The sequence below is a fragment of the Miniopterus schreibersii genome (assembly GCF_964146895.1).
Source record: "Miniopterus schreibersii genome assembly, chromosome: 19".
NCBI classification, from domain to species: Eukaryota; Metazoa; Chordata; class Mammalia; order Chiroptera; family Miniopteridae; genus Miniopterus; species Miniopterus schreibersii.
The window spans coordinates 6,155,654-6,179,886 of NC_138119.1; the positions used below are offsets into that span (position 1 = coordinate 6,155,654).

Here is a 24,233-nt window from a genome sequence, read left to right on the forward strand (position 1 = left end):
TAAGGCCGGATTTTTTTATTCCAACCAGAAAGCAAGACCTAAAGACTTTAGTTCTCAGTACAGGTATGCTTTGAGGAATTTGCTACCATCTTTTTTATTCTTAACCAATTTTAAGTCATACACTTTATAAAGTTCTTTCATGTGTACTGCCTCACTTAATGCTCTTACCACACCTAGACAGGCTTTTGCCCCTAGGGTATTTCATTGAAATGAGCTCATCAAGTTTCCACTGACATCCAGCGGACAGTTCTGTCCTCTTGACTTGTCAGCAGCATGTAACAGTTGATCACTTCCTCTTCTGTGAAATAATTTCTCCTCTTTGTTCCGAGAAACCACACGTGGTTTTCTCCCTCCCTCATTGGCTCCTCTACCTATGAGTTTGAATCATGGCTTCTCTTACTAGATGTGTGGTTTGGGCAAATTACTAGGACCTACCTCATAAGCTTTTTGTGAGGATTTCTTGCAACAGTGCCTGGAACGTGGTAAGCTCTCGGTAAATGTACGCTGCTGCTGCTGTTATATAGCAAAGTGTAATCCATTGAAAAGAGAATGGCTTTTAAAATCAGGGGACATACAGCCTCCTAGTTACTTTTCACCTAATTCGTTTAATCCAACTTTTAAACTTTGTATGCCTTTCTCATCTTTGTAATGGGGATAATGCTCTACAGTTTTGATTTTGACAAACTAAAAAGTACAAAGGGAAAGACCTTTGTCAGTGAAAACAATACTATATAAAATTTAGTTGCTATTGGTCTCATCATTTTACTTTCCTTCCAGGAAAGGCCACAGCATTTCAGCTGGTTTTAAGAGTAGTCTTTAAAGACTAAAGATTTCAGAAATTTAGTGCCAGTTATGCCATTTTGTCTTAGAAATTATTCTAGATTCATGCTTTAGCTATGACTTGTTTTTGTGTTAGTCTTAAATGTTAAAGTTATGATTATATAATTTATGAGGCAATTCCTTTAAGAGAATAATGGTGCATAAATACCTCTATGGAAGTGTGTCTATCAGGAGTCTAGATTTGATATACTTAGCTATACTTAGCATAAATTGCAAATCTAACCTAGTAAACTTTATCTTTTGAGGAAACTTTTTTTGTCAATCTAGAAAGTATTAGTATACTGCCTATACAATTTTCTTCATGGTTTACAAACGTCTTATTTGCCTGTGATGATAACAGTTGCTAAAGAATATTCATTTTACATGGTGATCCCAACTGTGATGCACTTTCTGATGATTTACTATGTTGCTAAACTAGAATAGGCGTTTACTCTTTTCATAGCTCATGGGTCCAAAAGCACATGTCCTACCCAAAGGCACAGAGTATGGGCTATTTTGAGGGACTGTGATATCCTCCCTTCTTCTGTTAATTAGATGCATTCCCAGTATTCATCATTTAGGAGAAAAAGTTGTAGTCAGGTTAGTAAGTGGTAAAGCAGGATTCTAGCCAGACAGGATGTACCCTGAGTTCAGGCTTCTAAACATTTCACTGTACTGCTTGTGAGAAAGAGAATGAGACTATCGGGGGTAGGGGTGAACTTCTAGAAATGAAAAATATAAATAAAAGTTTTAAAACTCAATAGATAGGTTTAATAATAGATTAGACTAGAGAATTGGTGTACTGGAGGATGATCTGAAAAATAAGTTAACTAAAATAAAGAGATAGGGATGGGAAATATGTAAGAAAAAAAGAGGATTGGAAAATTGTGGCAGAAATTGCTGATTTTCCTTGATTGTTTCTCCTAGGTAATGGATGTGTTCGTTGGCTGCTTTGCTGACCAGCTGCAGCTTCCATTTCGCTGCCTTTGTGATAGTAAGGTTTGACTATAATGACAAGGTTTGGCAATGTGGATGCAAGTGAAAGTTACGGTGCCGAGGTTCTACCATATATATATATATATATATATATATATATATATATATATATATATGTATATACACACATATATATAGATTTAGATATAGATTACATCTGTAAGGGGAAAGGGATATCCCTTTCCTCCCTCCTCCTTCCTTCCCATGGACTGGAATGTGGACTTGGCGGTAAACTATTTTTAGCCACGTGGAAGAGGGCAGTACTTTAGGATGACAGAGCAACAAGATGTAAGAATTTAGCTCTGTCAGACTGCTGAGCTGCCAAGCCAGCCCTTACTGTCCCTTCCAACTGTCATATGAGAGGGGAAAAACTTTAATTTTGTTTAAGCCACAGTAGGGTCTCTTGTTACAGCAGCCTAGTCTACGTCCTGACTAATATAAGAGTGTGAGAAGATCTGACAGTTATCTAAGCAGAATCCAGATGTGAAGAAAAATCAGGTAGAGATAATATTTGAGGAGATTATGATTGAGAATTTTTAATTGCAGAATCACAAATCAAATAAATCCCAAACAGGCTGGATAAAAATCAAAACGTAAAGAGTATTTTAAATCAAGAAAAAACAGCCCTAGCCCGTGAGGCTCAGTAGTTAGAGCATCGGCCCACAGACCAAGGGGTCCCAGGTTCGATTCCAGCCGAGGGCACGTACCTGTCGCAGGCTCGGTCCCCAGCTCTGGTGGATGTTTCCCTCTCCCCACCCGCCCTTGCCATCACTCTCTGAAAAGTGATGGAGAAAAGATCCCCAGGTGAGGATTAAAAAATAAGTAAAACAAGAAAAGAGAAACCAGGCTATTCATACAGCATTATAATGAGATGTTGTATGTAAGTTAAGTGTATTATTTTCTAAGTCTTAAGCTTTTATCATTTGCGGGTTTACAAAATTAGGATTTAGAAGGATTTCTTTTTATTGTGTTGGGACTACTGGTCTGTTTTCTTACTCTTAGTACTTTTCTTTACTGTGGTTTATTTTTCATCTCATTCTGGTTGAATTGGTCTTTTCTTTGGCCATTTTGCCTCTGTTGAGTTTTACGTCCAGTGTAATCCAGTTGGTGACATTACATTTTCACGCTTAGCTCTATGTTTTTTCAACGTGTATGTGCAGAGGCCCAGGATCCTTGTCCCTCTCCCAGCAAGAGGAAGAGTTTAACAGGCCTTACTTCCCAGCTCCTCCCAAACCAGAACGTTGAGAGAATCATGGAGTTTTATTTCCAGGTTTTTGTATATAATTTTACAGTGATGATTAGATTTCTAGCTATAATTTTTGCTGATTTATTTGCTTACCATGATTTCTTGTTCTGGTACCTTTCTATTTCTTGAATCCTTTCCCTTTTCTTGTTAGATTACCAACTCTAGTAATTTTTGCTATGTATTTTTATCACTTAGTTCTTATTGTCTGTATTATTTATAATTGTGTTCAACTTACAAACATTTTGAGATTATGGAGTGATATTTTTCCATTGATTTCTAGTTTAATTTCATGATGGCTAAAATATAACTCTTTGTGGTTTCAGTCCTTTGAAATTTGTTGGGACCTGGTTTGTGGCCCAGCACTGTCTTCTTTAGTAAATGATCCATGTGCACTTGAAAAAAATTGTGTAATTTGCAGTTGTTGGATGTGGTGTTCCATATATATATATATCTCTCTTTTGGGTTAAATGTTAAAATCTAATCATGATTGTGTATTTGTCTAGTTTTCCCTTTAGTCCTGTCAACTTCTGCATTATATATTTTGCCTTGTGTTTTAATTTTTATTTTTTCCTATTGAATACTTATTAATGTAATTACTGAGATATTTGGATAGTCTGACATCTTTCTATTTATTTTCCAGTTGTCCATCTGTTCTTTATTCCTTTATTTTTCCTTTCTTCCTTCTGCTTTTAGTTATTAAACCATTCCAAAATGTAGTGCTGTAAAACCATAACCATGTATTATCACTCAGAGTTTCTTGACTGTGGAATTAGGGAGTGGCGCAGCTGGGTGGGTCTGGCCTAAGGTCTCCAGGGTATTGTAGTCAGATGGTGGCTGTCTGGGATCATCCTGAAGGATTCTTTATTCATGATTCTGGGAGGACTCAAGCAGCTAGGGCTCCTCAGGCCACTCTGTCTCTGTGGCCTCTCCAGAGTGGCAGCTTCAGGGAGGCCTGACCGCTCTGGTCCTCTTTCTAGCTTCAGAGGTCAGATGACATCACTTCTGCTCTTTTGTTTACTAAAGCTGCCCATATTCAAGGGGAGGGGGAATATTTTTTTTTCTCTCTAGAAACTTTTTAGGATGTTGTCTTTACTTTTAGTGGTTTGAAATTTCAACTATAGTATTTTCAGTTGTGAATCTTGGTGGTGGTGGTGGTGGTGGCCGCAGCGGCGGCGGTGGTGGTGGTGATTGCATTCACTGAGCACTGTAAGAGTCCTAACTCTTCAAATTTACCTCTGGAAACATCCTTCTATTATTTCTTTGGGTTTATGTTCAGTTCCTAGACTTCCTAGCAGATAGCTGGCAGAGCTTGGAGTTTAGCCTTATTACCTCTTTCATACGTTCTCGCTGTCCTTTCGTTCTGTGTTCTTCCGGTGGGTTGAGGATATTGGTTCACTAACTTGCTCTTCAGCTATGTCCACTTTTCTCTTCAGCCCATCTACCGAACTTTTGATGTTCGTATTTTATTTCCTAAGTTTTCCAGTGTGTCTTTCACAAATTTCTTTAAGGGTATTTCATTACTTTACAGTCTTTTATAGGCCCTCTTAACTCTGTTATCTTTGAATTTTGTTCTGTTTGTTGTATTTCTTGTCCCTGTCAGATTGTTTGCCTGAGTCTGTGGTTGTGTGCTGTCTCTGGGAATCCCCGTTGGTCCTTTCTGTTTACAGGAGTTTCTCTCCTTCCCTTGTGGGGCAGGGTAGGCAGTCCTGTTGGACTGGGCGCGCCTGGTTGTAAGAGTGTGGAGACTAATCTGTAAGCTTCATTTATAAGCGCATATGTCTCATCATTTTATCTCTGTATCATCCTCCCCCCAAGCTCTAGTCTTGGGAAGAACGAGAAGAAAATAGCAAGATTCTCTCAATGAGAAAATAATGTGATTTCACGTCACCAAAATGTTGAACCCATTATGCTACACTATGAAGAGCACTGTTTCTTTGTTTCAGAAACTTCCATCTTAACTATGATTTCTGTATTTACTCATCACTCCCCACCCCCCCACCCCCAGCACGTTGTGGTCAGTTGTAAGTTTTAAAGTACTCATGCTTCTGTAAATACTTAAATAAAACCAACAAAATAACTTCTTGTTAAGAAACTGCCTTCAGTGGTTTTTAATGTAAAAAATTTTTCTCTAAAATTTATTGTCACACTAAATTTTCTTTAATGAATTTTGTTTTGTAGGTTTAGTTGTAGAAAAACTATTTTGTCCTATAATTACTTAGTTTACATGTTTAAAAACAGAAACAAAGTTGGGATCAATTTGTGTCACAAAGACAATCACGTTTTATATTATTTTGTGAAGTTTAGAAGTCCTTTGGCTGAAGGAAGAATGAAAAATTGCTGTATTATAACTTTGGACCATAATGTTAGAGACTGAAGATTGACACAAACCTTAAACATCATGTAATGTTGATTCTTGTCCTGATTTGTCAGGGAACCGTAACCAGGGTGAGACATTTTCTGGTGCTGTGTTAGGAGTGCAGGGCACAGGAGATTTCCATAAAAAGGCATGGGGTTTGCTTGGAAGAACAGGGTGGTTTTCTAACTTGGCAGTAATGAGTTAGAACCAACCCCTTTAAAAGAAAATACTAATTCACATTATTCCTTATTGGGTATTTGTGTGCATGTGTATGTGTGCACTTATCTGAGCTGTACATTCATGTATTTACATGTGTGCATATAGATTTACATTTGCAAGCCATGGTATTTGTTATATGTAAAGAAAATAATTTTCTATGCATACAGTATATGTGAAAAATGACTTTGGAACTTGACTATCTTGCCACTTGAGTTGAAGAGCAGGCCAAATATTTTATTGTTGCAGAATACCCAGAATAATTTGGCCATGTCTGAGTGCTTTTCCCAGATTCTCTTGCCCTAGGCAGTACTTTGGGGAGTATAAATGAGCCTTACTATATTAGGATTCCCTCTTGAAAGATACACATTTTTAGTTGAATGAAATAATGAAATCACGTCTTGTTAAAATGACAGCAATCCTTAGACTAAGAATCACTTGGGGCCTGGAAAGGGAGTTACAGATATGGGGATCTGTCTGGATGAAATATACGCTCTTGGGTTTAACTGTCACCTAACTTATCTAAGCTGGAGATCTAGGAGTTATCCTCGACTCTCTTCATCACCTTAATAATGACCTATAATCAGCTGTGGAGTCCTCTCAGCTCTACCGTCAGGAAGCACTGCTCTCTCTTTAGCCCTGGTACTGCTATACAGGCCTCCCTCATTCCCCACCTGAGCTGTTCCAGCAACTTCCTAACTATTCTCCCTGCCTTGCGTTTCTCTTCCCTTCAGTCCATTTTATATACTGTTATCAGGTATCTTTCCAGAGTATATGTCTAACTATATTACTTTTAAAATATCAGTTTTCTCCCCGTTGCTTACTAGATAAAATGTAATCTCTTAAATATGGCAGATGCCTTTGTAAGCATTACCCAGTCTCCATACCCAGCCTCATTTTACAGACCTTTTCAAACCCTGTGTTCTAGCCACACTGAGCTATGTGGTCTTCTCTGGATCTTCTCTATCTCATGGTGTAGAGTGTTAGCTCAAGCTGTTTCTTCTGCTTAGAATGCCCTTCCCTACTGGAGCGTTCCTATTCAGTTACCACTTAGTTCTTACATAACTTGCATTGAAAAACTGTCCTGCACTCTCCTCTGTTCCTCTGCCCCCCCCCTTTAATTTTGTCGCTGTGATAACTTCGTTCACATCATATGGTAGTTATTTGTTTTTTTCTTTCTCTGTAGCTACTTGAAGATGGGAAACATACACTTTTGATTTTCGTGTCCCTGGCACCCAGTATAGGACTGATGCCTAGGAGACACTTTGTAAGTGTTGGACTCAGAACAACAGTCATACTTGCCGTCGTGTCTGTGCACAGTCTACTAATTTATCCTCACTATGTTACAGTCACTTTGGGCTCCCTAACAAATTACCATAGACTGGATGGCTTAAACAACAGGTTTATTTTTCACAGTTCTGGAGGCTGGGAAGTCCAAGATCAACACGGGCAGCTCAGGTGTCTGGTGAGGACCTGCTTCCTGGCTTGTAGGTGGCCTTCTTGTATCATAAAGCTGAGCGGAGAGAAGCAAGCTCCTGGGTCTCTTCTAGAAGCACTAATGCCATTCATCAGGGCTCTGCCCTCAGAGCCTCGTCTAACCCTAATTACCTCCCACAGGCCCCGCCTCTTAATACCATCTGATTAGGGGAAGGGTTTCAACAGAAGAATTTGCAGGGGACGCATTCAGTTTATAACACTATGGATATAGTTAGCATTCTGAGAAATTTCCCTTTTCTGCCCCATTGAATTATCTTAAGTTAATTCTGTTGAGCTATAATTTACATGTAATAAATGCACCTATTTTAAATGTGCAGTTCAGTAAGTTTTGATACTGGTGTGCACCCACGTAACCACCACCACATTAAGGTGCAGATCATTTTCATCACTCCAGAAAGTTCCCTTATGCTCCTTTGTTGTCATCAGGCCCTACCCTGCCACCACTGGTTAGTAGCTTTCTGGCACTAACTCAGTTGATCTTTTCTAGAATTTTATGTAAGTGGAATCATACAGTATTCACTCTTTTGTGCCTGGCTTATTTTGCTGAGCATGTCTTGAGATTCATCCATGTTATTGTACCTACCAGCAATTCATTCCTTTATGTAGATCTGTTTCTGTTCCAGCATTTTCTTCCACCTGAAGAACTTCCTTTGCTTGTTATGAGTGTGGCTCGTGAACTTTTGCCCCCAGCTTTTTTTTTTTCCCCCTGAAAAAAAAATACTTTCATTTTTGAAGAATATATTCATTGTATTTTCCATTTTAGGTTAACTGCTTTTTTCTTTAAATATTCTAAAATGTTTCATTTTCTTCTGTCTTGCATAGCTTCTCAAAAAGTCTACATATTTTCTTAAATTTGTTCCTCTGTATCTAAACTTTTTTCTCTCGCTTCTTAGAACATTTTCTCTTTTTTGACTTTTCAGAAGTTTGATAATTGTGCCCTGTACTTTTCTTTGTATTTATACTGAGGGCTCACTGAGTTTCTTGAATCTGTTAAGTTATATTTCTTATCAAATTTGGAAAAGATTTTTGATAGTTTGATCCTTTCCTGTGGTTCTCGTCTTTTATTTTTCTTCTCTCCTTTCTCCTTCGCCCTTCCCCCTTTTGCTCCCTCTCTATCCTCCTCCTCCTCCTCACCTTTTTTCTCTGTGCATCTTAGGTCTCTGAAAATTTCTTCTGCGCTGTTTAATGCACAATCCCATCCAGTGATATTTGCATTGCAGATGTTATTTTTGAACACTGGAGGTTTTTAATTTCATTTCCCTCTCCACATTTTTCTTTAAACCCTTGAGCACATTTATAGCAGCAGTTTTAGTGTCCTTATTACGTTACCTCATTTCTGGGACTGTTACAATGGACCCATTTCACCCGATTTTCAGTCACATTTTCTTTCTTCACATGTCTACCAATTTTTTATTAGACATTCTTTTAAGATAATGATGGAGATACAAAATACAGCCTATATTTCTTCTCTTTTTCCTCTCTCTTTAGCAATTTGGGCCTTATGGAGTATATTACTAGTACTTGCCTATATAAAGTTTTAACAATTTTAACCATAATCTCCCATTGGTATGCTAATAATTTTTGAGGTAACATTTTACATAGTTCAGCTGTAGTACAATAATGTGAACAAAATAGTACAGAATTTACCATATGATATTTTAAGCAAATTAAATAGCATGTATGTACATTCTATTAAAGGTCATGAATAAATCTTTCAAAAAAGCACATGAGTTGTTTAAATGAGAGCTTCATAAATAGAGTTTATGACTGTACTTATAACTGCTAGAAGTAACACAAACAGGCTAATGATGCTAGTCAAAAATGGTCTTAAGTAAAGTGCTTGGCAGTAGTCCTATAAATTTATGTTAAAATCTGCATGGTTTTACTATGTAGCCTCTGTCTTTGCTTTGATAGTCTTAAGGGGAAAAGCAAACAAAAACAAAATCCTGAATTATTTCATCTAACAGTTGTACATTCTTAGGCTCATCTTAGCATATGTGGTAATCTTTGATTTTTATTTTATTTTTTTCAGATTGTCAGTATTTAAACAGACCACATCATGCGTGAGTACAAGCTAGTGGTCCTTGGTTCAGGAGGCGTGGGGAAGTCTGCTCTGGTAAGTTAGCCACTTAGCTATAATTAATTAGTATAATACAAGAAGAACATTGATTTTTTTATTATTATTTTTTTTGCTTTCGAACCTCAAGTCACTAAAGAGAAAAGGTGGCAGTATTTTTTATGTGTTTATATCTGGCAGCCCAGAGGGAACAGGGATTCTTTCAGTAACCATGGACGTGTAGTTCTATTATGGTGGCTCATTCATTCTTTCGTTTGCCAAATATTTATTGGCTACCTGCTTATGTCAAACACTAGTGTTCCTGATTCAAAGAGGAGTAAGATTGTTTTCATTTTTAAGGAATTAACATTCCAGTGGAAGATACTAGACTGATTATTACAGATACCAGTGGAGTAAGTCCTACCCTTCCCCAGACTTAAGTGGAATGGAGGTCATTTTTTACATGCATGCTGTATTTGTTTGGTAAATATTTATTGAGCTTCTACAGTGTCAGGCTCTGGGGTTATAACAGTGAACACAAATCATCCCAGTCCCTTGCAGAGCTTACATCATCCTCAAGGAGATGTGATAAATACACAGTTAAACAAAGACCGCTTGATTATAATTTGGAGAGAGATACTTTGAAAGAAAAGTACAGATTGTTAAGAGAGGCCCCCATGACAAGTGAACCTAAATTAGTATTTAAACTACTAAGAGAAAAGTCGCAATTGCTCAGGCAGGAGTGAACCAGCCGGGGTTGGGGGGGGCGGGCGGTTTGAGGGAAAGGAGGTAAGAGGCAGGCAGGGGCCAAATCAAGACTTAAAGACCATGAGAATTTGGAACTTATCCCTAATGACAGTGGGAAGCCATTGAAGGTAGATTTGTGGGGAGGGAGGGACAGAATTGGGTATGTGTTCTAAAGAGAGCACTTGGGCTGCTCTGTGTAGAGCAATTTAGATGAGACAGAGTAGATGTGGGGGACAAGTTGAGAGTGGATGTGAAGTTTGAATGTGATTATAAATTTAATAAATTCAGTACATTAATTCCCTTTTCTCTTTCTCCCAAATTAGACTGGTTTAAGACTTTAAAATTTAGAACTTTTTGTCTGTCTCCTTTTAGAGCATGAAATAAAAGTTAACTATAGATACATAGAGGAGTAATGGGAGTTTACTGATAATTTTCACTTTTTAATAAATTAGAATCTGTGTCCTTATTTGTATCTTTGTTGTATTTTAAAACTTAATATAGTAATTGGCAGTGTCATGTCAGCAGCAGCATGGCTGAGTTTTTAACATGACCACCTGCTTTCATAGTAAGTGTACTCTTACATATCAGCGTGTCCTTATTGAAAAATAATAATTTCTTTTTGCATGTTTACCTAGACTTTTCACGTAATTTCATTTAATCTTTACCACACTATGAGGTTAATAACATTTAGAGGGGTTGATTTTTCTTTTAAGTCCTTAACTTTTCTCTGCTTTTCCTTTTTTAGACAGTTCAGTTTGTTCAGGGAATTTTTGTTGAAAAATATGACCCAACGATAGAAGATTCCTACAGAAAGGTAAAATGTGAAACTTGTGTGCTGCACCTGCTTGCAAGTTGCTCCTTATGACTTTACAAACTTGATCCATGGAGTTGCTTTTTTAAAAATAGTTTTGAGAAATGATACAAATGTTCTGTATCTGTTTTAAAAGTTTCACCAAGACAACATATATCTAGTTGAATATTACTTAGCTACAGAGCTCACCGAGTGATCTGTTCCTTAATGTTTTTCATTTTCCTGGAGGGGAATAATTTTAACTTGCATATAAATTTGAAAGATTGTGTGTGAATTAGTAGGTGTATTTTTGACAAACTTTTTATGAACTATAATTAAGACCACTTTTATGCTTGAAGTTTTCCGGTGAGTGAAAGCTTTTATTTATGTTTAGTTATATAATAACTTTAAAGATATTTCGTCTTTAGACTATAAAAAATTAGTTGTTGGATTTTGTATGCTACCATAATGGTGGATACATGTCATTACACATTTGTCCCAACCCATAGAATATACAACACTGAGAGTGAACTCTAGTGTAAACTATGGACTTTGTATGAGAATGATGTGTTGATGTAGTAGGTTCATTAATTCTAACAGAATCAGCTCTGGTAGGCTAGCTAGCTGGGAGCAGGAGAAGGGTAAATGGGAACTCTGTACTTTTGCCCAGTTTTGTTGTAAATCTAAAAAGTAAAGCTTTTTTAAAAGAAAAAAGTTGATCTTGACAAAAAAATACTGTTTAATTACAAGACTAGCTAGAATTGTGGAGAATTTTTATGATTTTATTTCCCAAACTTTATAGGGAGGGAAAGGGGAGACAGTGTTATAAGAAAGACTAGTAGCCAACAATATACAAAAAAAAAAGATTAAACCTAGCTTTCAGCAAACAGGAAATTAAATTCATCAAGCTAAGCTGTGCTGGCGGAGCAGTTTTATTATCTGCAAATTGGATACAAAATTGTGCTCTAGATACTTTGAGAAACTCCAGGCCTAATTCATTATTCATTGAATGTGCCCATTTATAAATTGGGCAGGTTACCACATTTGCCCACAAGTGGTGGGACAATGAATTTGTGGCCACCAGTGGTGCTCATCAGTCCCTGATCTGACACAGAAGCAGAGTGTAAAATAGGCCTTCAGTTAATTTTAGAAGACAGTGTTGCATTACTGAGATTTCCCAAAAATAAGTTGCTGGTTAAAGACGGCAATCTGTACCTGGAATGCAGGAGATTGACCACTTTTCTCAATCCCTTCTTTATTAAAATTGTCCACTCAGCTGAGAGTTGATACTTTCTTTAGGCCAACCTTCTCTCCTTTTCTAAGACGCTGGGAAAATAGAGTTTAGTGTATAACATTTCACCTCATGCACACAGCTTTTCCAAAGAAGTACCTTTTTCTTAAAGTCTTGGAGACTATGTGAGCTCAGTGTTATTTCTTAGTCATAGAACTTGACCATTTACTATCTAATAATAACAAAAATCATTACTCAGAGTTTACAGTGGTGAGAACATATCTAAACTCAGCACTAATAGTCCTGCTTCTATAATATTAACAGAAAATGCTGAGACCTCCTGTCTTAATTATAAGACCAAGTTAAGTCCCGACCAGTCAGCACACTGCTGAGGAAAGGCTTTGCCATTGTTGTTAGCATGTACTTGGGGTGAAGAGGTGGGAAGAAACACACTGACGTTTTGCTGTTGCTTTTCGCTTTTCCTCCCCGCACCCGCACAGCAAGTTGAAGTAGATTGCCAACAGTGTATGCTCGAGATCCTGGATACAGCGGGAACGGTAAGCACACTTTCTCCTTTTTGATAGATTTTAATCTATGAACGGATCTTAGCATCTGAAGAATTCCTGAGTAAAGGTAGTTGTCTTAAGAACAAATTTTCTAAATGTGGGGCTTCTTAAATGTTCTGTGTGCGTGGAACCATCTATGAGGGACTTGAAGCCCATGTCTCACTATTGGATTGTATGTTGAGTTCACCTATAGAATCTGTGTTGGGTTTCTTTTCCCCACGTTCAGGTAATGGTGGTGCTATTACTGCTCAAAAAAAGGTGTTTTAAATCCAGAATTTTAGTTAAGATAGGTATTTCACTAGGTTTAAATAAGACTTTGTCTAATTCTTGGTGACTGTCGTGTGCAGATAGAATCTCTGCGGGCGTTACAGATAATGCAGTAGCTCGGCCTGTCCGTTCCTTGACTTCCATTCTGCGTCAGCCATTCACACCCACGGTCTTACCTGACTGCATGATCCCCACACCTGCGACACCACCCAGCCTCCTTCCAGGCCTGCGCTCTCCGCTGGCCACGCCCTGTTCTCCGTCTCACTTTCATCCCCTTGAACTTCACTGGACCCTACAGTCCTCCTGCCCTCACACCCTCAGCCCCCCTTCACACAGCTTCACGTGAGTCCAGGGCCTCTTGTTCCGAAGCGGCCCCGCACGTGCCCTCGGCTCCCGACTCTTCAGCAACCTCAGCCTCGGCGGTTCGCTGTCTGTTCATGTGGCTTCCAGGGAACAGCACTGGCTTGGTTTTCCCCTTTGTCCTCGGTCACTCCTGGGTTTTCTTTTCAGATTCGCCTTCATCTTCTCAAGCCCTTGATAGAGAGCCCCCAGGTTCATCACTCGGGCTTCCCTTTTCTAACAACACTGCCTTGGAGGGCATCTTCAGTAGCATTGAGATAATTTAATTAGGGTCTATACGTAAAAAAGGAATGATAATACAGTTTTTTTCAAAATCTCACAAAAGCAGATTAAGGTGGTTAAGCTTTTCCTTCTAATTGTAGTTTATTGTCGTTGTTTTTAGTCATGGAAGTAGGGAGCAGGGACATTTGCCCCAGGAGTTTCTAGAAACCATACGTCATGTCTTATGTTCACTGTCATAATAGCATGTAATTAAAAATCATAGCTTACTTGTGATTATTTGGATTTAAGTTGTTCTGATGTATTCTAAGAAGTCATGTTTATAATTGTGTATTTTTATCGTAGGAGCAATTTACAGCGATGAGGGATTTGTATATGAAGAATGGCCAGGGGTTCGCACTAGTTTATTCTATTACAGCCCAGTCCACGTTTAATGACTTACAGGACCTGCGGGAACAGATTTTACGGGTGAAGGACACAGAAGATGTAAGTATTTTTCTCTCTGTGAGACACACTGCCATCCCTCTGTGGCCAAATAAAAAGTGTCTGTTTTCTCTGTCAGTAGAGTGTTTGGAGGGCATCTACCACATGCCTAAAAGAACCCCTGCCACACACAAAAAATGTTTAACTTTCTAAATTTACCTACAAATTATATGCTCATTGAGAGTTAGAAAGGGAGGGAGGACTTGTGATAAAGTGCTCGTTGTGGGAGATGAGGGGACAGTGCAGCAGAGAAAGCAGAGGGGTCGGAGGAAGATGGTAGACGTGGGACTCAGGCTGAGCTTTGAGAGGTGGAACCTATGGCAGAAACAGTGTTCAGAGAACATTATTAAGAACCATAATGATTTGTTCCTATTTCTAAAGTTCTCTTGGTATAGATCTTACTTACAGGTTTTTTGATTATGTTAAAGATTTTCGTTAACTGGGTTTTTATATTTTTAAATTTTATTTGTTTTAGAATTCTTGTCTTATTTGGTGAGTAGCATCATCGTCATTGTGCCTTTTAACAAAGATGAAATGCACATTTTACTTGTCTACTTCTGAGCTACAGAGAGTTCCTTTTCAGCTGTATCAGTTAGGATATAAAGTTTCATTTGTGCCTTTCCCTCTTTTGTGTGTTCTCTCTCATTATTAATGGGAACATATGCACCTGCTCGGGACCTTTGCTTTGGTATCATTGTAGGTGGGAGGGATTACCCCTGACTCATGACCAGCCGTAACCTAGTGACTGGTTCTCTTCCTTCCCATGACTAATTTATCTAAGAGAGTTCTGTTTTCTTAGGCAATTACATGCAAATCACTGAACGCTGGTAATATTAATCATTTTATCCCATATAACAGACTAAAAACAATAGAGTTGTAGGTGCTTAGTGTTTCGTCTAACTTGTGAGAATTGCCTGTTGTAGGTATAAGATCCACCATGTCCCTTAAATTCTCTTTTGTATCATGTCCATCACTTCACAACTGACTTTGCTCTCTGGGTACCTTTTTTTTTTTTTTTAATATATCTGTATTGATTTCAGAGAGAGGAAAGGAGGGGGAGAGAGAGATAGAAACATCAATGATGAGAGAGTCATTGATCAAGCCCACAGACCAGGCATATGCCCTGACTGGGAATCAAACTCCAATCGCCTGGATCCTAGGTCGATGCTCAACCCCTGAGCCACGCCTGGCTGGGCTCTGGGTACCTTTGAACTAAGGGCGTGGTGTAATTTGTTAGCAACTTATTTTATTGGAAATAGGGGGTTGTAGATGGACATAGCCAAGCATTTCTGGTGTGGAGCAAAAGAGAAGACATCACTGCTTTGTGGTGTTATTTTCTCCTTAACAACTCAGCCTGAACTGGTCTTAGATCTAGATGTCAGGTGTGGAAGCAGAACCTGTTCCTGTGTTGGTCTTGCCACTTTCTGGCATTTCTTGGGATGGAAGATGAAGCACTTAAACCACAGTTAGGTCCAGCAATACCTTCTCCTCCATACTCATATTTTTCTACTTGGAGGTAAACTGTCACTGGTAGCCTGCATGAAAATTTGGGGATTATATTCTTAAAATAATTAGCAGATCAGTGTAGTAGGATCCCTTCCATAATTTTCCTGTCTCTCCCCTTCCACCCACCTTCTTCCCCCCAGCACACATACACATACCTTTTTTTAAGCAATTGGGGAAGCATTTAGTTCTCACTGATACACTGCAGTTGGTGGCAGGTAGTTGCTAACTTATAAAAGGAAGAGTAACAAGTATGTTATATTCACTTTCTGTTATTTCCTTCCCACAGGTTCCAATGATTTTGGTTGGCAATAAATGTGACCTGGAAGATGAGCGAGTAGTTGGCAAAGAACAGGGTCAGAATTTAGCAAGACAGTGGTGTAACTGTGCCTTTTTAGAGTCCTCTGCAAAGTCAAAGATCAACGTTAATGAGGTAACCTACGGCTGCCAGGCAGCAGCAAGTGCCTTTTGCTCTCCTTTATTTCAGGCTAACAGCCGAAAACTACTTATGAAGAAAATTATTCTTTTAAACAATCCTGATTCTACCAGCTTATAGAAAACACTAAGTAATTCTTTGCTTGCATAGATCACTTTGATGACTGTAATGAGGATGTTCATGTTTACCTTATATTCAGAGGAAGTTTAAGTTAAAGAATGTGTTTCAAGGCCTGCTAAGCCTCTAGGTGATATGCCAGAAAGTAGTCTATGAAAATTCTCACATCACCCTGGTATTGGAACAGTTGCTTATGCAGATATGTATGAATGGGTTGTAAAGTCAGTAGGAAATCACAAAAATTAAAGTCGTTATTATAATGAATTTATGTTAACACGGAAGTATATTACCTCGTGGATATCACAGAATTTGGTGTTTTGAGTCCTGCCTCCCTTTAGTTCCTGACTCAAAGGGAGGAATCTGAGTGTGGACTGTAACTCACTCTTTTTGACCTGGTACAGCAGGTGCACAAGGCTTTTTTTGTCCATGACTTAAGCATGCCACTATCTTGAGAACATGGCTGTGGACAGGAATGCTTAATAAATAAGCTGCCTGCCTGAGTGTAAAGGGCCAGTAGTTTACTGTATCCCTGAAAGATTAGTTCAGTCCTCAACTGCCACCACCAGCCAAGCAAAAACTTGAGGTTCCCTTTGCTTTTGTTAATTTTAACATCAGCATTTTTTTTACACCTTCTTTCCTTTCCTGGAAGCGCATAAGCTGTGCATGCTGGTGTGCTCGCCATGTGTAGCATCCCAGGTGATTGGTCAGAATTCAGCTCACTCACAGCATGGACGAGACCCAGGAGCAGGTTAGGTTATCACAGTCTTGTGTTCTCACTTGCAGTTCCTTCTGGCCTTTGGTTCTGTAAGTCATTTTTATCTGACTAATATGGTTGTAGACTGTTGTCTGACTTCTGAAATGACCAAATTACATTAAATATCTGGCAAGGAACCTGTCTTTAACACAAAGCAAGATTAAAAACAAACAAAACAAGATTCAGATCGAGGAGTGGAATAATATTTAACAGAACCAAGGTGGTTTTGTGAAACAAGGTCACAAATGTTGGTTGAATAAGTCCATTTTCCTTGTTTTTATTTAGATATTTTATGACCTGGTCAGACAGATAAATAGAAAAACACCAGTGGAAAAGAAGAAGCCTAAAAAGAAATCCTGTCTGCTGCTTTAGACCCGCAGTGAGCAGCAGCTCTGAGCCAGGTGAGGCGCTGAGGGCAGAGCACATGCCTTTCCTGTCGTCTGGCTTCGTTGTGGGCTGCCCCCAACCTTAACCACTTCCCACTGCACCTGGCAGGGTATTTCCAGGCTTCTGTAACTTGTAAAAGTGACACCTGACTTGTAGATATGCTCATCTTTTGTCTGGAGGCTTGTAAGTAGTAGTTGACTTTAAATACTGCGTAAGTTTTCATTAAGTGAGCCCATTGGAAAGACATCAGCGCCAGCCTTGAAGCTGCCTATCAAGTGAGAAGCCAGGCCCTATAGGGCCATTTGTTTGTTTTTCTTTAATTCTGTATTTAAATCCCCTAAACAGTTTCTGCTTATCTTAATCAACTGTATAAACAACACTATAAAAGAATATTTTCATGCAGTGGATTTGTGACGTAATTTGTAAACTTGGTCTGCTTAGAGGAAAGTCAAGTTCCCACTTGAGAGTTGGTTGTGCTGACTCTTATCTTGGGTCTGTTTAGTAGATTGCCTCCTCCAGAGCACCACATTAGCTAAAATGTGCTTTCTTATGGATATGAATGAATCTTTCTCTCTCTCTCTCTTTCTCTCTCTCTCTCTGGAAACAACTGAGTAGTTGTGCCCTTTTAAAAGAAAGAGAGGGAAAATAGGCAGAAAGGGGTAGGGGGCATGGGATCACCTCTGGGAGTCGGATTCAGGAAAGACAGCTCCAGCCGAATGGTTGCTTTAGGCTCTTAGTGAAATCTTGATTCGATAGCTATAAATCATCAGCTCCCTGAAAGTGATTCTTGTTAAAATGCTGGTGTTCGTGTTTAGGTAAGCATGCAGAGGTAGGGAAAGCGAGGGCTCCATTCCTGTTCTGATGTATACTGTTGAACTTTTAGAGTTGACTGGCTTGGTGATGCATTACTTTGACACACCCTAATTTAATTTCCAAGTCTCAGAAATGTGCATGAAACTTATATTTAAAGTAAGAGGCGCCATCTCCTGGCCTGTTGTGAAAATTCACTCGTACACACCCTGCAGTGTATTGTGAGATTTACCTTAGAGGCAAGAGATCTTGGCCTAGATCTAGAAATAAGACTTTCATCCTGGTTGCATAAATTGTTAGGCTCTGCTATGTAATTCAGCTTACAACATAGTTAATAAGTCACCTGAGCTCTCTGTGAGTGTTTAGTAATAGGTCACTTAGCAGTCGGAATACTTTGCATGCAGAGCATTTTGTCCTGATTACAGACTTGAGGGCCATGTTGATCCCATTTGAAAGGTACTGAGATACGGCGCAAACATTTTTTGTAAGAGTACATGATCCTCGAGGGCAGCTTATCTAGACAAAATTGTATTGGAGCATGTTAATCTCGTTCTAATATGTACCATTTTTAAAGACCTAGGGGAGAAATTCATTTTTAGGAAATTCTTCCTTTAACCTAATTCTCTTCTGCTTAATCTTCTGCCCTTGAATACGGGGGTCAGCTCTTTTGGTGTCATTTCTTCTTGTCCTAACCTGTATTAGAAGTGGTAGTCCTAATATACAAAGTCATAAAATGGTTGAGGAAAGAATTTCCCATAGAGCCCTGGCCAGTGTGGATCAGTTTGTGGGGTTTCATCCAGTTCACAGAAAGGTTGCAGGTTTGATTTCTGGTCAGGGCGCATGCCCAGTTTGCAGGCTCTATCCCCAGTAGGGGGCGTGTAGGAGGCAGCTGATTGAAGTTTTACTCTCAGATAGATGTTTCTCTCTCCCTCTCCCTTCCTCTCTCCCTAAAATCAGTAAAATATATATAAAGAATTTCCCATGGAAAGTTTTGCAGGCAGGTGTTGTTTCCTTAGCGGAAAGGAACTTTCAAAATAAAATTATAATGGGATAGAAATGAAACAATCACTGTTTTCCTCTTTATAGACAGGGCTGTCATATATATTGTAAAACACTAAATGTAACAAAACCACTTTTTAATCACTTTTAAAAGGAGTTTAAAATAGCCCTGTTACTGGAGCTGTTTAGTATAATTTAGTTCTCTAGTAATGATCAGCCAAAACCATTGTTCTTTCTGTATTATTGAGTATCTGCTTGTTTACTATTATGTTCTGACATCGAGAGATTAATTATATACATAATATATAATCTGTATCTATTCATTGTTCTAGATTACAGGAATGAAGAACTGTTGCCTAATTGGAAAGTGCCAGCATTCCAGACTTCAAAAAATAAATCTGAAGAGGCTTCTCCTGTTTTATATATTATGTGAAGAATTTAGATCTTATATTGGTTTGCACAAGTTCCCTGGAGAAAAAAAAAATTGCTCTGTGTATATCTCTCGGAAAATAAGACAATAGTGTTTCTCCTTTGCAATAGCAGTTATAACAGATGTGAAAATAAATATACTTGACTCTAATATGATTATACAAAAGAGCATGGATGCATTTCAGAAGTTAGATCTTGCTACTATAATCCAATGATTTCATATTGACCTTTTTATCATGATTCCCCCTGCCCGGCACTAAAATGTTGAACTATTATACTTTATGTCTGTAATGATACAGATGATGAAATTCCCCCCCAAACTCATTACAGCAGATAACTTTTTTGAGTCATTGACTTCATTTTATATTTAAAAATTATGAAATATCATTCTGTCATTATATTCTAATTAAAATTGTTTGTGCATAATGCTTTGGAAAAATGGGTCTTTTATAGGAAAAAAACTGGGATAACTGATTTCTATGGCTTTCAAAGCTAAAATATATAATATACTAAACCAACTCTAATATTGCTTCTTGTGTTTTACTGTCAGATTAAATTACAGCTTTTATGAATGATTAAATTTTAGTACATTTTCATTTGGTTTGTGTGTTTTTGTTATTGTTTATGGACTTAAGGACTTTATTTTATAATGACCACATCGTTTTAAATGCAACAAGCAGCTCCTTTCTGCCTGGAACCTGCAGAGCACTGGGCTTGAAACCCCAAGTAACTGGTAGTTTCTCTACGAACAGATCTGGCACTGTCTGTTCTAGATTTATTTATTCCTACTATACAGTGACATACAATGGACTACATAGAGTAGTTTTGTATATTCTCTCTTGATCTTAAAGATTGTATCTCATTGAATAAAATATCCCACTGTATATTATTTTTATATGTAAAAAGATCAGTTTAATACTGTATCAGGGTTTAACTTTTGCAAATCTTCCATGGCTTGTAATTTCATCGAGGGAATCTTTTTGCCATTGTTAATTTGTGGGTATAAGTCCACCCATGAAACGTCATGTAAAATTGTTCCCATTTGCTTTCTGATAGATGACGACTCATGAGGAGTGGGTGTGAGTGGGTGCAGGATGCTTTTCCTTTGACTGTAAAGCAGCGTAACGGCGGTGGTCTGGGAAAGGGGGCTCAGCCATCATTTTAGCTGGCTGCAGAGGGCTGCTCGTCTCCTTCCCAGTTTTTCCCAGTTTTTACAAAAGATGGGGCTTGGGTAGGACATGGACCGCGGGTGATATGACTTGTGTATTCTCCATAGAGGTCAAGCAGAGCGCTTGTTAGCCAGTCAGTGCTGGGGAAGGAAAGAGACAAGCTTAGGGAGCCCCGTGCCTTGTCCCGTACCGTTAGGAGGAGACCAGACCGAGGAAGGCCGCCCGTTGCTCAGGGATCTAGATGCTGGCTCGCAGCCGCAGGTGAGGCAGTGTTCACGCCGTGCCGAGACTCCGGGGGTGTGGTCAGCCGGCCCGTCCGTTATGAAATTGAAATTTCAACTCAGATTTCAAGTGTAAGCTCTGACCAACCTGAGCAAATGTTCAAGTGTTGTAAAAACAAAATTGGAAATTGTATTCTTTTCAGTTTCTAATAAACTTAGTTACCTAATACTTTACCTCCTATTGATCCACTTATACTTATGTCTGGGATTCAGGGGCCAAATCTAATAAATGCAATAAATTAAAAAATAAATAAGTGAAGCATTAGGGCCAGTCTGTCCAGGTCAGGGTAGCATATTTTAAGGTCCTTAAATTCATTCTGCTTTAAAACTCACCTCTGACATTCCCTTGAGCTTAAAATCATAGACATCTCATAAACGAGTAAAATTTTCTGAATGTTACCTGTGACACAGACTATGTAGTTTTTCGCCAGATTAAGTAGAGATCGTTAAATAAGATAACTCCGAGTTACAGTGTGCTTGAGCAGTAGCATAAACTTGGCGTCCTCTGTTTTAGAACGAGGGTAGAGAAGGGTGACAGGTACTGGCTTCCTTTGTCACACCCTGGGATAGAGGTAGGACTGAAGAGAAATGCCCGTGTGCCACACAGCTGTGTGCAGGGTGGGCCCAGCTGAAATCAGACAGGCACTGCCACCCAGGAAACCGGCCGTGGCTGAGCAGGACGGAAAGGTGGGACAGGTGTGCTTTTGTACTGTCCCTGTGTGAACTCCTCAGCCTCAGTTCCAGAGGGGAGGGTGCCTGAAAATAAGGTAGATTTTTATAGCTCAAAAAGTCTTTAATGTTACATAAATCTCATGATCAATATCCAAGAACTGGCCCTATATTAGTATTTTTAGCTATTTAAAGTGTGATGGCTTTGGTTATATGAGGATTATATAATTTAAAGGTGGCTTGCTGTCACTGTCGATAGTCAGCTTTTTCTGCTGACACACAAATAACTTTAGTGGCTTAGTGGTGCCCCCAAACAATTTACTGTTCGTTTTAGAAATGAAGAGTGAATACATAATGTAGCTGTAATCCCGCCCTCCACTAGGGGGAGCTTCAGTATCAGTTAACGTTTCCGTGAGCGCTGAATTCATAGCACGGATTCCAGCCATTTCTAGGAACGCTGTGCCTCACAGAGAGGCATCGGGGCCTTCCCACGGGTCTGCCGTCCGAGTGGGCCGGGAGGTCATCAGGTTTATCAGGTCTGCGCTGTCGTTACCCAGCGGTGGCCACGGGGCTAGTTCCCTGCGGGATGTTTGGAGAAACACAAATGTGTTCCTCTCTCCCCCTGCGACTCTGAGCTCATCTCTTTGGCCCCTCGATCTGCTGTCACGACGGGCACCATGTACTCAGCCTGCTGCTTTGAGGTTAGAATGGACTTGGCAAAAGCTAATCCTTGGGAAGATACTGATCTTCATTTTATTACCGACTTGATTAAAACAGGTTACCTGATCTGGAGCTGTTTTTCATTTTCTGGACCTGCCCAGTTTCAACTGTTTTGCCTGGTTGTCCTCGGGAATATTGGTCGGCCCAAGTTTCCGAGTTTTGTTTTCAGGGCTGAGGGACAGAAAGAAAGTTTACCTCAGTGATTCCTGTGTAAGGAGATTCTTAGGAGACATAAAATACTCTGGTACAAATGGTGAGTGTGGTGAAACCAGACTGAAGAAATCGTCAGGTATTTGGAGGGAAATTACTTGGAAAATAACCTTTTGTTTTATTTGGGTCTTGTAGTTAACTAAGGTGCTACTTAAATGTATGTTGAAATAGCCCCCAGTGGGCTCAGCTCCAAGCTTAAAAGGGCAGCCTGGTTTGGGTGCTTCTCCGGGGCCTGGAAAGAGCCCATCTGGCAGGGAGGGAATGAATATAAGCTTTGAGGCAGGCTAACCACCCGGCTTCTAGCATTTCTGTTCCTCCAAAAATGTAAAATATGCAAGTTGCCCTTGTAAATGCAGTACAGACATTGCATTGAGCACGGACTCTTGCCAGTTTCCTCGGGGGGTTGTTGACTGTGTGGCCCACTATTTAATGCCATGTCTGCTCAAATATTCTCCTTGAGAGCGGCTGGAGACTGAGCTGGGTGCCTAGTTCTGTTTTCTGGGGAGGCAGCGTGGACTGTTCTGCAGATCTTAACACGAGCTTTAGAAGGGGACTAGGCCGGGGTGCGAGTTGTCTGGCTTGTTAAGAAGCCGCCTCCTGTGGCCTGGGCCCACGGTGTGACATACATTCCGTGCTAATTGCTTCTCTCAAGAAGCATGGGCTTGGCTGTTCCTCTTGAGGAAAAACCTTAATAAACCTTCCCATTTGAAGCAGTGACGTGACTCTTACTTTGACCTGTCGTTTTCAGTGCATGTATTTTTAAGTTTAACCATGTGAGTTCTTGTGCGTGCTTTTAACTGTAAAAGTTCCTGTAGGGCCTACAAAGCGGAACCAGGCGCCATCCTTACGGGCTTGTCGGCGAGTGTTTATGGGGCTGCTGCCGTGTGCCAGATGCTGACCCGCACGTTGGAGAGACCTCGGTGACAATGCAAATGCAGATCCTTCCCCGAGTGTGCGTGTGTAATGAGCGCTGTGGAGAACAGCTAAGCGGTTTAAAGGGGCGGGAGCGCTGGACAGAGGGATGTGGTGGGTGGGAGGCTTAGGTTTCACGGACGGTCCTGTTTGCATGAATATTTGAAATGTGCAGCCTGTGCTGCGCGGGGAGGGGGGGGGGAGGCTGGGGTGGCCTTCGTGCAGTGGAAGGGGCTGTGCAGACGCCATAAGGGGGACGGGTGCCTGGCATGTTGGGCGACTAGCAAGGAGGCCTGCGTGGCTACATGGCAGAGCACAGTGAGCAAGGGGGAGTGGGCAGTGGGGCGGGATTGGGTAGCGGGCACATTTCCTTCGGCATTTTTCTGAGTGGGATCCGTGGAAAGGATTTCGGCAAAGGATGTGGCATGATGTGGCTCCACCTGCCACCAGGAATACTCTGGCCGTTGAGTTGAGAATAGCTGTAGAGGGACCAGGCAGGAGACCGGCTGAGTCGGATTCAGGGGGAGGTCCAGACGGGAGTGACGGGCCGTATTTAGGAAGGGGGGTGAATGGGGGTGAATGGGGATCACCAGGGTTGAGCACAGACAGAAGGGGCAGGAGCCACCGCGGGTCGGGAGAGGAAGAAGACTCGGCAAAGGAGGGCCCGGAGGCCTCTGGCGACCTTGATGGGCTTCGGTGGCGGGGGCAGTGTCTGCAGCAGGAGGGAGTGGGAAGGCAGGCCTTGGAGAGGCCAAGCGCGGCCGCCTGTCAGGGTGGCGGGACCGCTCCACCGAGGACGGAGTGGACGGAGCGGGCCCCGCACCAAGTGGGGGGGCTGGCCCCCTCGGAGCCCGCGGGCGCAGCGGGAGGGCGGCCGGCGCGCTGCACGGACCGATGAGTGCACAGACCTTTACGGACGTGGGGAGACGGAGGAGGCAGGTGCCGTCGGTCCTGGGAGGTCTGAAATGCTTCCCCAGAGGACCAGTAT

The 24,233-nt window shown here is 40.4% G+C and overlaps 1 protein-coding gene across 9 annotated transcripts in view; it reads left to right on the forward strand.

Moving 5' to 3' along the window:
• Positions 1–20,908, forward strand: part of RAP1A (RAP1A, member of RAS oncogene family) — a 46,608-nt gene extending 25,700 nt beyond the window's left edge. For 5 of the 9 annotated variants that reach the window (XM_081120581.1, XM_081120583.1, XM_081120582.1 and 2 more), the window contains 7 exons: positions 9,163–9,246; positions 10,679–10,747; positions 12,455–12,511; positions 13,712–13,852; positions 15,642–15,785; positions 16,945–17,060; positions 19,188–20,908. In XM_081120581.1, the coding sequence (XP_080976707.1) occupies positions 9,190–9,246; positions 10,679–10,747; positions 12,455–12,511; positions 13,712–13,852; positions 15,642–15,785; positions 16,945–17,031 (555 nt within the window). In that variant the 5' untranslated portion in view covers positions 9,163–9,189 and the 3' untranslated portion in view covers positions 17,032–17,060; positions 19,188–20,908. Of the gene's footprint in view, positions 1–1,746; positions 1,814–9,162; positions 9,247–10,678; positions 10,748–12,454; positions 12,512–13,711; positions 13,853–15,641; positions 15,786–16,944; positions 17,061–19,187 lie in introns of all 9 variants that reach the window. The other 4 variants (XM_081120588.1, XM_081120585.1, XM_081120586.1 and 1 more) reach the window with 2 other exon arrangements.
• Positions 20,909–24,233: the final 3,325 nt, after the last annotated feature.